The 13,661-nt window shown below is 38.4% G+C and overlaps 1 protein-coding gene across 2 annotated transcripts in view; it reads right to left on the bottom strand.

Moving 5' to 3' along the window:
- Positions 1-13,661, bottom strand: part of THEMIS (thymocyte selection associated) — a 213,822-nt gene that overhangs the window by 147,900 nt on the left and 52,261 nt on the right. For both annotated transcript variants that reach the window (XM_089332705.1, XM_008263480.5), the window contains exon 2: positions 12,141-12,299. In XM_089332705.1, coding sequence (XP_089188831.1) covers positions 12,141-12,299 — 159 coding nt within the window. The remainder of the gene's footprint in view (positions 1-12,140; positions 12,300-13,661) is intronic.

Raw genomic sequence — 13,661 nt, 5'->3', positions numbered from 1 at the left:
TTATGTTTGGGGTCTCCAAAGGCTCAGAGTTCCTCATCCATGTGTTTATCATCCACCTGTCCAAGTTCTATATCATCCCACGGGATGTGGGGTCAATAGCACCCACTGAGACATGAAGTTCATGCTGCCTTTCGTGCCATTAATAATAAACTGCTAACTCCACTTGATCTCACTGTTTCCTTATGACCTAATTTATGAAGTGTGCTGTCAGCCTAGTAATAATATTGCTACTTGGGAATTGCTTAACCAGTTGAGTGATTAAAATCCATTTAATCTGGTAGAAGTTAATTTAACTAATATTGTTCACTACATATTTTTAAAACATGGCTTAAAACACTAAAACATGGAGGAAATTTCAAATTTTATGAATTTTCTTACATTTATATTAAATACCTGTTTTATATTATTTTCAGAGTGGCACTAATACAAATCTTTTTAACATTACAATGCTTACATCTGAGGTAGAAAAATTACGAAGAATGCCACATATCCAGGACATCTCTGGCCCCTTATTATGGTGCTAAGTGGGTTGACAACAAGACTATTTCATTCTTTTACTTTGATTAAGCAAGAAGAGCCTCACAGTAAGACTCTGGAGCCATAGATAGTTTAGAACCATGTTCTCCAATACAGAATGAACACTTGATTGAAATGGGGCTACTTGAAATTTGGATAGCCTGAAACGAGATATGTAATAAATGGGACATACATAGTAGTTTTTTTTAAAGATTTATTTATTTCAGAGACAGAGTTGCAGAGAGGGAGATACAATAAGAAATGATTTCTATCTGCTGATTCATTCCCTAAATGGCTAAAATGGCCAGAGCTGGGCCAATCCAAAGTCAGGAGCCAGGAGCTTCTTCCAGGTATCTCAAGGGGGTGCAGGGGCCCAAGAACATGGGCCATCTTCCATTGCTTTCCCAGGCCATTAGCAGGGAGCTGGATTGGAAGTGGGGGCAGCCAGGACACAAACCAATACCCATAGGGGATGCCGGCACTGTAGGTGGAGGCTTAACCTACTATGCCACAGTGCTGGCCCCGTATTAGATTTTTAAGATTTAACATGAGAAGAATGTAAACTATCACAATAACTTGTATATGAACCAGTTGTTGAAAGAAAAATATTTTAGATACATATTTATAAATAAAATGTAGTATTAATAACGTCACTTTTTAAAAATTTCTTATGTAACTGTGCCAGGTAACCTCCAAGACAGATTCCAGTTGTTCCTACCTCCCAGTTGAAATTTTGTTTGTACAAGCAAAAGAATATGAATGAAATCTTGGAATATCACCTCTTAGATTAGGTGACTAGGTCATAGAAGACCATGATGTCAATCATTTCTGGAACACATGGTTTAGAGACATTTGATATGAACATACTGTTTGGGAAAAAACATCTCTGTATAACACAAAGATGTACTGAAACACTTTCTTTCAAGAAATTTTTCATAACTAAAGAGAATACATGTATTATTCATGCTTTAAAACATTACAAAGGAGGAACAAATATTTCCAGGAGGTAATCCAGAAATTTGGAACATCACCATAAGCCAAACATATGTGATTTACCAATCTACAGAAATAATGCAATTAACTATCAAATATCATGATATATTTTAGTTGTGTTTGGCAAGAATTGCAGGTTTTCTAGCTCCTAAAAAGGCTCAACTAACAGAGCTGTCTTTTAAAAGAACAAATTGTGCTTCTAAAGCATTTTGCTTATTCCCATAGGGAACTGAAATGATGGCTTTTTATTTCTTTAAATATTTTATGAAATGTTTTGAAATGACAAAATACATATGAAAACATGATGTTATGTAGGAAGCAACCAGTGATAAATATTGGAAGTTTATTCCCCATTCATAGTTCGGCAAAAAAATCAGGTTCTAGTTTCTCCCCTAAAAGTGTCTTTGCCAAATCTTGCAAAATTTCCTTGAGTGAGCTTGAATGTTCTAGCACTGCATCTATAAAAGAAAGTTCACTGGTCAAATGCTACATATCTTTTTCTTTTTTTCCTTTTTGGTTTTGAAGCAAAATCATTCTGAATATCCTTCCCAAATCATGGTCATCTAGATCAAAATTTTTAGTTTTGATCTAGATGAGAAGGCATATTTACATAATTTTTTACAGAAGAGTGGATGATTTCAGCAAAAAAAATGGAATAAACACTAGTATTTATCTCTTCTATAAAAACAATGAAGAAGTTGGTTTTAAAAGTCCCAGCTGTTCTTCCGATCCAGCTCTCTGCTAAGACCTGGAAAAGTAGTAGAAGATGACATGCTTGGGCCCCTGCACTCGTATGGGAGACCCAGAAGAAGCTCCTGGCTCCTAGCTTCAGATTGTCTCAGCTCTAGCCACTGTGGCCATTTGGGGAGTGAACCAGCGGATGGAAAACCTTTCTCTCTGTCTCTCCCTCTTACTGTAACTCTGTCTCTCAAATAAATAAATAAGTCTTAAAAAAAAAAAAAAAGGTGTCTGGATCTGGGCCAGAGCTGTGGTATAGTGGGTAAAGCTGCTGCCCACAGTACCAGCACCCCATCAAGTCCTGGCTGCTCCACTTCCAATCCAGCTTTCTACTATGGCCCGGGAAGGCAATAGAAGATGGCCCAAGTCCTTGGGCTCCTGCACCCACATGGGAGAGCTGTAAGAAACTCCTGGCTTCTGGCTTCAGATCAGTGCAGCTACAGCTGTTGCAGCCATTAAAAAAAAAGAAAAGAAAAGAAAAAGAAAAAGTCTGGATCAAATTTTTCACAACACTTAATTATTGAGTGAATTGGAGCAATCTGCGGACTCCATATTAAAGAATCTTGGTAAGAACAGAAAACTTTGTTGCATTTTTTTTAAGATTTTATTTATTTATTTGATAGGTAGAGTTACAGACAGTGAGAGGAAGATACAGAGAGAAAGATCTTCCTTCCGTTGGTTCACTCCCCAAATGGCTGCAATGGCCGGAGCTGTGCTGATCTGAAGCCAGGAGCCAGGAGTTTCTTCCCAGTCTCCCATGCGAGTGCAGGGATCCAAGCACTTGGGCCATCTTCCACTGTTCTCCCAGGCCATTGCAGAGAGCTGGATTGGAAGAGGAGCAGCGGGACTAGAACCAGAGCCCATATGGGATGCCGGTGCTGCAGGTGGACGATTAACCTACTGTGCCACAGCACTGGCCCCATGTTGCATTTTTCTTATTGTTTACACACCCCAGATCGCCCACACACCACAGAGATACTTTAGCTCTACTTTTCCCTTGAAAACCAACAAATAGCAAGTATGGCAAAAAAAAAAAAAAAATTCATTCAAAGCTTAATCCCCCAAAACTATAATTACTTGACATGTCTTGTCTCTCCCTGGAAAATCATACTTTCCAGGCTCTCTTTAACTAATCTCATTGTTAACTCCTCAGAGGGAAAAGACTCCCTCGGAGCTTTTGTCAAAAAGTAAACAACTAAATGATAGACAGTTGTTTAACTTTTGTGATTGCAGTGGTGGGGAAAGCAACAGGTGAACGCAAATGTTTAAAAAGAAAAGCTGGTAAATGAGATGCCCACAAGGACACTGAAAGTTGCGACACATCCCCAGGACTCTAGATCGCCACATACATGTACAGAACAGGGCATGTGTCTAGGATGGCGCACAGGCTAAGAAAGACATAGAATGTCATTAACATATTTCTCACTACTCTGAGCCTCTACCTGAACAGCAAGTAAAGGAGAAGCAGGAATTTTCAGCTGGGAAAAAGCGAACTTTCTTGAGGAAGATCCAAGATGGCTGAATAATGGGAAGCCACACTGAGCTTAGTCACAGAGAGACCAGGAAAACAAAAAGCAAGGATCCTAGGGAACTGAAAAAAATTTCAGTGGAGAATGGAAAGGATAGAACAGAGACTCCATGGAGCAGCAAGGAAAGAGGAGCCACACCACTGCCAGCCACTCCTGAATCTACCACACCATCCACTGGCTTAGAAGTGCCATCTCCCCAGGGCAAGGTGAGAGGCAGCGGCATGGCCATTGCCACTCGTGGCTTTGACTGAGGGAGAATTCCACAGTTCCCACTGATCGTGAGTCTGGTCTGGAGAACTGGTCAGAATTTGGTGGCTACTTTGCTCCATGAAGTGAGGCCACATTGATGCACTCCCTCCCCTCCCCTCACCAAAGCTCCTGAGGTAGAGCTGCAACTGAACACTGTCCAGACCTCGGGAACAGTGGGCAGTTTTGTGGCCCTTGAAGGTAACTAGGGCCAGGACAAGGCAGCTTGCAAGGTGGAGAAAGGACTCCATGCACCCTGTGACTGTGGGAGTTCTGAGCATATGCCATTGAAGTGAGAGAGTCACCGGTTGCAGCTGGGTTCCTGTGCACCCACCTGGTCTGACTACAAAGACTCAGAGCTTCCAACATACTGGGGACAGATCTCAAGAAAGGATCAAGCAATACGCTGAGGAGTGGATTGGTGCTCTGAATGATGCGCATGCCTGGTTGGGTGCAGTACATTGGCACCATGAATCTCCTTCAGTGGTTCACCAAACTTTGGTGTCATTTAGGACTCTTGCCTCAACCCAAGTGGCCAGAGTTCCCTGGCCCCATGAAGCACACATTTATGGAACTCAAGTATAAGCCTTAGGCACTTCACCAAGCTCCCAATGCACACTTCCACAGAATAAAGTTCTCAATTAAGAAAAAATCCTCCTGGGGCCAGAGTTGTGATATAGTAGGTTAAGCCTCTACCTGCAGTGCTGGCAACCCATATTGGCGCCAGTTCATATCCTGGCTGCTCCTCTTCTAATCTAATTCTCTGCTAGTGGCCTGGGAAGGCCAGGGAAGTGTTTGGGCCCCTTTATCCACATGGGAGACCCAGAAGAAGCTCCTGGCTCCTGGTTTCACATGGACCCAGCTCCAGCCATAGCAATCATTTGAGAAGTGAACCAGCAGATGAAAGACCTTTCACTCTGTCTCTCCCTCTCTCTATAACTGTGCCTCTCAAATAAATATATATATCTTTAAAAAGAGAAAATAAAAACAATCTTCCAGAGGAGACAGTAACTAGAGATACCCCAGATGTGCTAAAAAATCAATGTAGAAACAAAAAAACATAAACAAGGAAGAGAAAATATCTCCCCAAAAGTAACACAATCTTTCATCAACATTGTATTGTGTACAAATGGAGATTGATGAAATACCTCAAAAAATTTTCAAAAGAATAATTGTAAGATTACTCAGAAAAATAGAGAAATATTTCATCAAAATAAAGAAATCAATACATGACATGAACGAGAAATTCTGTAAAGACATAGAGATATTAAAAAAAACTCAACAGAAATATTAGGAATGAAGTATTCAATAAGTCAAATAAAAATAATACAACGGAAAGCCTGAGCAAGAGACTTGGGGATCCAGAAGAACAAATATGGAATCTAGAAGATAGTTCTTTTAAAATACCTCAAACAAAAAAAAAAAAAGAAGAAAAATTTATACAAACCAAAAACAGTTCTCAAGATCTATGGGATATCATCAAATGATCAAATAAATAGGTGTTAGGCATTTCTGAAGACAAGGAAAATAAGAATGGCTTAGCAAACCTATTCAGTGAAATAAAAACAATGTTTCCCCAATTTGTAAAAATATATGGACATCCAAATACAGGACACTCAGAGAACTCCAAATAGGCATGATCAGAAAAGATCCTCAACATGACATATTATAAACATTATAAAACCTAATGAGAATATCCAAAAGTTTGCAAGAAAGAAATATGTGATCATCTTTAAAAGAACTCCCTTCATATTGATAGCAGATTTCTCAACAGTAATGCTACAGGCAAAATGCCAGCCCACAGTACCAGTGAAGTTTTATTTCATAAATGAAGATGAAATATAAAGATTTTACAAGACAAGCAAAAATTGAAATAATTTTTCACCACCAAGCCAGCCTTACAAGTGATATTTAGGGTTGTACTACAGAGAGATGAAAAAAGATAATCAGTATCACAAAATAATGTGAAGGCAAAAACTTCCCAGAACAAGAACAAGCAAGATTGAAAACAGATAATAGTACTATTTATAGATAAATGGTAGGACCAAGTCATTGCTTCTCAATAATAACCTTTAATGTAAATGGTCCATATTCTACAATTAAATGATACAGACTGGCTAAATGGATAAAAAGGGTCTATTTGTTTTCAAGAAACAAATAGAAACACACCCCATCAATAAATATACACACAGACTGAAAGTGAAATGATGAAAAACAATATCCCATACAAATGCAAGTAAAAAAACGAGCAGGAGTAGCTACACTCATCACAGACAAGATAGACCGTAAAACAAAAACTGTTAAAAGAGACAAAGTTATTAACTAATGGTTAAGTGGTCAACTCAACAAGAAGATGTGATTATAATAAATGTATATGAACTCAATGTGAGGACACACAGTTTTATAAAACAAATGTTAATGAATCTAAAGGGAGACATAAGCACCAATACAATAGATAATATAAGAATTCAACACCCCATTCTTATTAATGGAAAAATCAATCAGACAAAAATGAATAAAGAAACAACAGAGCTAACATACACTACAGACCAAATGGATCTAATAGATCTCCATAGAACATTTCATCCCACAGCTGCAAAATACACAGTTTTCAGCAGTACATGGAACTTTCTATAAATGGACCACATACTATGTCATAAAACAAGTCTCAACAAATTCAGAAAAATGGAAATAATGTCGTATAATTTTTCTGAACATAATGGAATGAAGTTGGAAATTAACAACAAAAGAAACTCCTGAAATACACAAAAAATGGAGACTAAACAACATGTTTCTGAATGAACAATGTATCATAAAAGAAATCAAAAGAGACATAGACATCAAAAATTATTCAAAATGATTGAAAATGACAACATAGCATATTAAACTTTATGAGACACAGCTAACGTAGTGTTAGTAGAAAAGTATATAGTAATAAGTGCCCTACACCAAAAAATTGGAAATATATCAAATAACTGATCTGACAATGCATGTCAAGGGCCTAGAAAGAAAGGAATAAATCACATCCAAAATTACTAGGACAAAATAAATAAAAATTATAGAAGAAAAAAACAAAATAGAAATAAAAACTGTGCAAAAGACAAGACAAATGAAAAGCTGTTTAAGAAAAGAAAGAACGAAAGAAGAAAGAGAGAGAGAGAGAGAGAGAGAAAGAAAGAAAGAAAGAAAGAAAGAAAGAAAGAAAGAAAGAAAGAAAGAAAGGAAGGAAGGAAGGAAGGAAGGAAGGAAGGAAGGAAGGAAGAAGGGAGGGACGGAGGGAGGGAGGGAGGGAGGGAGGGAGGGAGGGAGGGAGGGAGGAAATGGATAAGTCATCAACCCAAATTACCAGAAAGGTAGAAGGGAGGCCCAAGTTATAAAATCAGAGATGAAAAAGGAGATGTTACAACTGCCACCACAGAAACACAGAGAATTATAAGACATTAATACAAAGAGTTTTATGGCAACAAATTGGAAAATCTAGAAAAAACTGATATATTTCTGTGCACACATAATTTACAAAAATAAGGTATATAAACTTAGAAAATCTGAACAGACCAATAACCATGATTGAGATTGAATCAATGATGAAGATCTTCCCAGTGGTAAAGAAAGAAAAGCACAGGATCAGATGGCTTCACGGTTGAAGTCTACCAAGTATTTCATGAAAAGCTAATCCCAATTCTTCTTACACTGTTCAAAACAATTGAAATGGAGGGAAGCCTTCCAAATGCTTCCTATGATGCCAGCATTACCTATTCCTAAACCAAAGATACGTCAAAAAAGAGAACTATAGAAAAATAACCCTGATGAACATACATGCAAAAATCTGAAAAAAAATAGAAAATTGAATCTAATAAAAAGATCATCCACCCACACTAAGTGGGATTTTCTCAGGGAAAGTCCAAATAAAAACCACAAGGAGGTTTCACCTCACCACAGCTAAAATGGCTATCATCAAAAATTCAAAACACAAGAAATCGGTGAGGATGTGGAGAAAAAGACAACTAATCCACTGTTGGTGGGGACGTAAACTAGTGTAACCATTAAGGAAGACTGTACAGAGATTCCTCAGAAATCTGAAAATAAGTCTACCATATGACCCAGCTATCCCATTCCTAGGAATTTATCCAAGTGAAACAAAATCATGAAAAAATTATTTGAATCCACATGTTTATTGCAGCTCAGTTAATAATAGCTAAGACATGGAATCCACCAGGTATCCATCAACTGATGACTCAATAAAGATAATGAGGCATATATAAACTATGGAATACTATTCAGCCATAAAAAAGAATAAAATCCTGGGGCTGGCACTGTGGCACAGTGGGTTAACACCCTGGCCTGAGGTGCCAGCATCCCATATGGGCACCGGTTCAAGACCCGGCTGCGCCACTTCTGATCCAGCTCTCTGTTACGGCCTGAGAAAGCAGTAGAAGATGGCTCAAGTGGTTGGGCCCCTTCACCCACATGGGAGGCCTGGAAGAAGCTCCTGGCTCCTGGCTTCGGATTGGCAGAGATTCAGCCATTGCAGCCAATTGGGGAGTGAACCACTGGATGGAAGACCTCTCTCTCTCTCTCTCTCTCTCTCTCTCTGCCTCTCCTTCTCTCTGTGTGTAACTCTGACTTCCAAATAAATAAATAAATCTTAAAAACAAACAAAAAAAATTTCTATTCTTAAAAAAAAAGAAAAAGAATTAAATCCTATCTTTATCCTTTGGCTGGCTCCATGGCTCACTTGGGTAATCCTCCGCCAGCGACGCTGGCACCCCAGGTTCTAGTCCTGGTTGGGGCGCTGGATTCTGTCCTGGTTGCTCCTCTTCCAGTCCAGCTCTCTGCTGTGGCCCGGGAGGGCAGTGGAGAATGGCCCAAGTGCTTGGGCCCTGCTCCTACATGGGAGACCAAGAGGAAGCACCTGGCTCCTGGCTTCGGATCAGCGCAGTGGGCCGGCCACAGCACACTGGCTGTAGCGGCCATCTGGGGAGTGAACCAACAGAAGGAAGACCTTTCTCTCTGTCTCTCTCTCACTGTTCAGCTCTGCCTGTCAAAAAAAAAAAAAAAAAAAAAGGAAAGAAATCCTATCTTTTGCAACAAAATGGATTCAACTGGAAACAATTATGCTAAGTGAAATAAGCCAGTCTCAAAAAGACAAATATGTTTTCTCTCTTTTGTGGTAGTTAATATAGAATACAAAAAAATGTATAGGAATGAAACAGATATTTTGTGATATGATTGTCATTTTTAGCCCTTATACTCCTGTGAAACTATTGTGTTTCTACTTTTAATTGTTGAATATTATGGTTAGTGGGAACTAATCCTATGAATAGAGAGTGGATTAAAATTATGCGATTTTTTTTCTTTGCAAAAACTGATGAAAGGAAGAGAAGGAAGAGAGGGAGGGTTTTGGGCAGGGATGAGAGGGAAAGAAGTGTGGTTGTCTTCTTGGAATTCTATGGAATGCATGAAACCTGCACTCTTTAATAAAAAAAAAATTTTAAATATAAAAAATTACTAACAAAATAAAATGCGGAAAATTCTCAAATAATAATGTTATAAAATAATACTGGACTTCTTGAGTCTAAAATCTAATTGGGAGTTTAAATTGAAAGTTTTAAATATAGCATGAATTATAGATTGCTGTTGAGATTTATGAAAAAAAAAATAGTGGACTCAACTTTTATCTTTCATTCTAGTACTGATGCAGGATTATTCCTCTATTTGGGATCCCTTTCATCACCATCTAGGAGTCCTCTTTGAAGGAAAATATTTCCTAGGCATCACCAATCACTTTCCTCCTCCATTTTATCCCTGATCCTTTCAATAAACTGGATTTTAGACATATTTTTCAAATTGTTGCTATTGATGCAAGATTATCATGTCAACTGAAAGTTCAAAGGGATATTTTAAATAGCATCTAAATTAAACTCCTAATGGACAGCTAAGTGTTTTCACTATAAGGAGAAATGCATCTTCTATCAGAAGACTCTAGTCATTTACACCACCAAATATTTATTATATACATATTCTCCTAAACACCATGTCATATTCTGCCTTGAGCAATCTTGTGATCTATTAGGTAGACGTTGTTAGGTAGACAAGCACATAAATAAGCTCGATTACATAGAAAATGTTACAAATGCAGTGATTAATGCAGGAAAGACTACAATGATTCAAACAAGGGAGTTGTTAGATGTAATTTGAGTTCTTAGAAATGCTTATTATAAAGCAATGGTTCTCAACTTAGGACTGCTCTTTAGTATCACCCTTAAGCTTTAAGCTCACCCTGTGAGCAGACTTCACCCAAGACCTGGTAAATCAGAATGTTTCATGATAGTAGCCTGAGCACCAGGATTTTTTAAAGCTCACTGGGTGATTCCAATGTGCAGTCAAGTTTGAGTACTATTGTTGGAAAGGATGAGAGTGAAGAAGGAATATGTAGAACTGAACAATGGGTAATTTTCAAATGAAAGGGGTGAGATACTAGGGCATTTTGCAGAGTTATTTTTGTTCTTCAAGATTCATACCAAGTATAACATTCTCTGAAAAGCTTTACCGAATATCACAGAAATAGTTTGAACAATCTTAATAATGGCAATAAAAGCTGGCACTTTTTTTGGCTATATGCCAAATAGCATTCTAAACTCTTTAACTATATTTCAATAGTTATTCTTCCCAATAACACAAGGATAGTGAAAACTGAAATACAATAATTCCAAAATCCAAACCAGTATCTGATTATCTGATGCTATTTAAGTCTCCTATAGAACTCAAGAAAACTTTAAATATATTAAGAAACATATTATAAATTATTATAAGATGCACTTTTTTTAAGATTTATTTTTTTATTTATTTGAAAGAGTTACAGAGAGAGGTAGAGACAGACAGAGAGAGGTCTTCCTTCCGCTGGTTCATTCCCCAAATGGCCATAAGAGCTAGAGCTGGACAGCTCTGAAGCCAGGAGCCAGAAGCTTCTCCTGGGTTTCCCTTGTGGATGCAGGAGCCAAGGACTTGGGCCATCCTCTGCTGCTTTCCCAGCAGCATTAGCAGGGAGCTGGATCAGAAGTGGAGCAGCCAGGATTCAAATGGAGTACCCATATGGTATATATAGGCCAGGGCCTTAACCTGCTGCACTGCAGTGCCAACCCTATCAGTGCCGGCCCCATCAGATGTTCTCTTCTACTACCCATTATCCATTCAATAAATAATTATTAAGCACATTGTCTATGCTGAAACATACTTATTACTAGAAATACAAAGTTTCATATATAATATTTGATCTACCAAGGAATTTGTGTCCAGGCAGAGCTCAAAATCTACATTTGACAGGACAAATCCTGCTGGCCACTGCTTTTCTAAATAAAGTTTTGTTAAGCCCTGGTCGTGTTATTTGGTTTCTGCATTATTTACAGTTGCTTTCATGCTGCAGCATCAGAGTAGAGTAGTTGTAACAGAGTCCATTTGGCTGCAAAGCCCAAAATATTTACTAACTGGCCCTTTATAGAAAAAGTTGGCCAATCTCTGATCTATAGAATAAGACAAACAAGGAAAAAGTTAATGACTATCCAATCAGGTTCATTCTTAGTGCCAAAGACACTGTGGTAACACAAAAGAGAGATATCTAGATTAGAATAGAAGGTCAGCAAAAATTTTCTCGATGGCATGATATCTGAGCTGATTCTGAAACTCTGAGTGGAGGTAATGAGACAAAAAGAGGTAAGACGTTTCATTAAGACCAGTAGGAACATTAAATTATCCAGGGAACTGCAGTAATAGCAAATGGAAAGCAAAGAGTAGACATGTTTTAGTGATGTTAACTAGTTCTGTGCCTTCAATTTGTTGATTCTCACTACTCAGCATATAGTTGGAACTCACCACATATTTTATTGACCAAAACTTTAACTCTTAATTGAAAGACATTTATTTTAAAACCTAGATAATATTCGCCTTCTTTTAGTCCTTAATATGACTGAACCATAAGCATTCTGGGGTTTTGTTATTGTTGTTCACCTCCTGTCCTGGAGTAGAAATAAAAAGCCTCACTTTTTCATTGTTTTCAGTTGTAGAGGTGTATATAACGACTAACAGCATAGTTTCATTAGTGAGAGGCAGTGGCAACTGTACCTGGAAAATTCATAGGCAATTCAAATGGTTGTGGGGGCTCACAATCTTCAATGTGTTCACAGATTTCAGCTATGATCTTCTTAATGTTGAGACCAATAATTTTAATCACTTCTCCTGTTGACAAACAGCATTCATTTCCAAACATTTCATAAATGGAGCCTGGAAAGAAAGAAAAGTAAAAGTCACTTTAGAAAAAGAATTACACAGTGAAGGGCAAAAGAGGAGTCAAAAGCCTCATACAAAGTGTTTGTACTCAGTCTCTCCCTTAGCTTCCTACTAAAGAGGAATTTAATCAAGTCTGATAAAACATTCAGCATATACCAGAAAAAAATGTTAGATTTTCACTTCATCCACTGGGCAAAGTACAAGCACTTTTCTTTATTATTGTAAATTGAGTTTATATTTCTTCAGCACCCTTAGCTCATCTCTCCAAGGTCAGCCTACAAACATGTCTTCTGCTCGAATTTATGATCTGTTTTTGCTGGGTCACAGAATTAGGCTCATACACGCCAATGCTCTAAGTAAGTATGCAAACAGCATTGTGAGACGATCCAAAATCCGAAGACTGCACACAGAGCTCCATATTAATATAATCTGATTGTTCAACCCACCTGGTTCTCTTCGCTATCATGAATATAGGACTTTTTGCCCACATTCATCTTGTGGTATTTGATAAACTGGAAGCAAATCCTGGTATATTTACAGCAATAGGGGGCAGTCCAAGCCAGATAAACGGACACTTCATTTTTGTTCAGGATTTCAGTCTCTTTCTTGACAAACTTTTTATCATAGATGCTGAAGCTACACTTTCATTCATTAAATTTCCTTTTCTGGCCGGCGCCGCTGCTCACTAGGCTAATCCTCCACCTGCGGCACCAGCACCCCAGGTTCTAGTCCCGGTTGGGGCACCGGATTCTGTCCTGGTTGCTCCTCTTCCAGTCCAGCTCTCTGCTGTGGCCCGGGAGTGCAGTGGAGGATGGCCCAAGTGCTTGGGCCCTGCACCCACATGGGAGACCAGGAGGAAGCACCTGGCTCCTGGCTTTGGATCGGCACAGCGCCAGCCATAGTGGCCACTTGGGGAGTGAACCAATGGAAGGAAGACCTTTCTCTCTCTCTCTCTGTCTCACTGTCTAACTCTGCCTGTCAAAAAAAAACAACAAATAAATAAATAAAAATTCCTTTTCTATCCTCAGCCAGACAGAGTGTGAGCAGTGAAATAACCAGATGACAACAGGAACGAGAAGAAGCAAAGATAGAGATAATCTCCCTATGAAGAGGGACCAACTCAGGACTCCATCTTTGACATATTATTTCTTTACAATTGAACAGTCAACTAAAGACTGATATACGCAAACTCTGAGAATACTGGACTTTTTTTGAGGAGTTAATTTTTACTTACCTCCAAAATTATTTGTTTCCTCTTTTACCACACTAAATGTAAACTGTATGAGCCCAGGGTTCTAGGGGGACATTCTAATTAGAATAATTTGAAACCTTTAACATACAGGCAATTTTCCAAGT

This window comes from Oryctolagus cuniculus, chromosome 5 (genome assembly GCF_051225735.1).
Source record: "Oryctolagus cuniculus isolate XC-2025 breed Fujian yellow rabbit chromosome 5, ASM5122573v1, whole genome shotgun sequence".
Lineage (NCBI taxonomy): Eukaryota > Metazoa > Chordata > Mammalia > Lagomorpha > Leporidae > Oryctolagus > Oryctolagus cuniculus.
The sequence above is the reverse complement of the archived record's forward strand: the minus strand, read 5'-3'. Positions and strand labels throughout refer to the sequence as shown.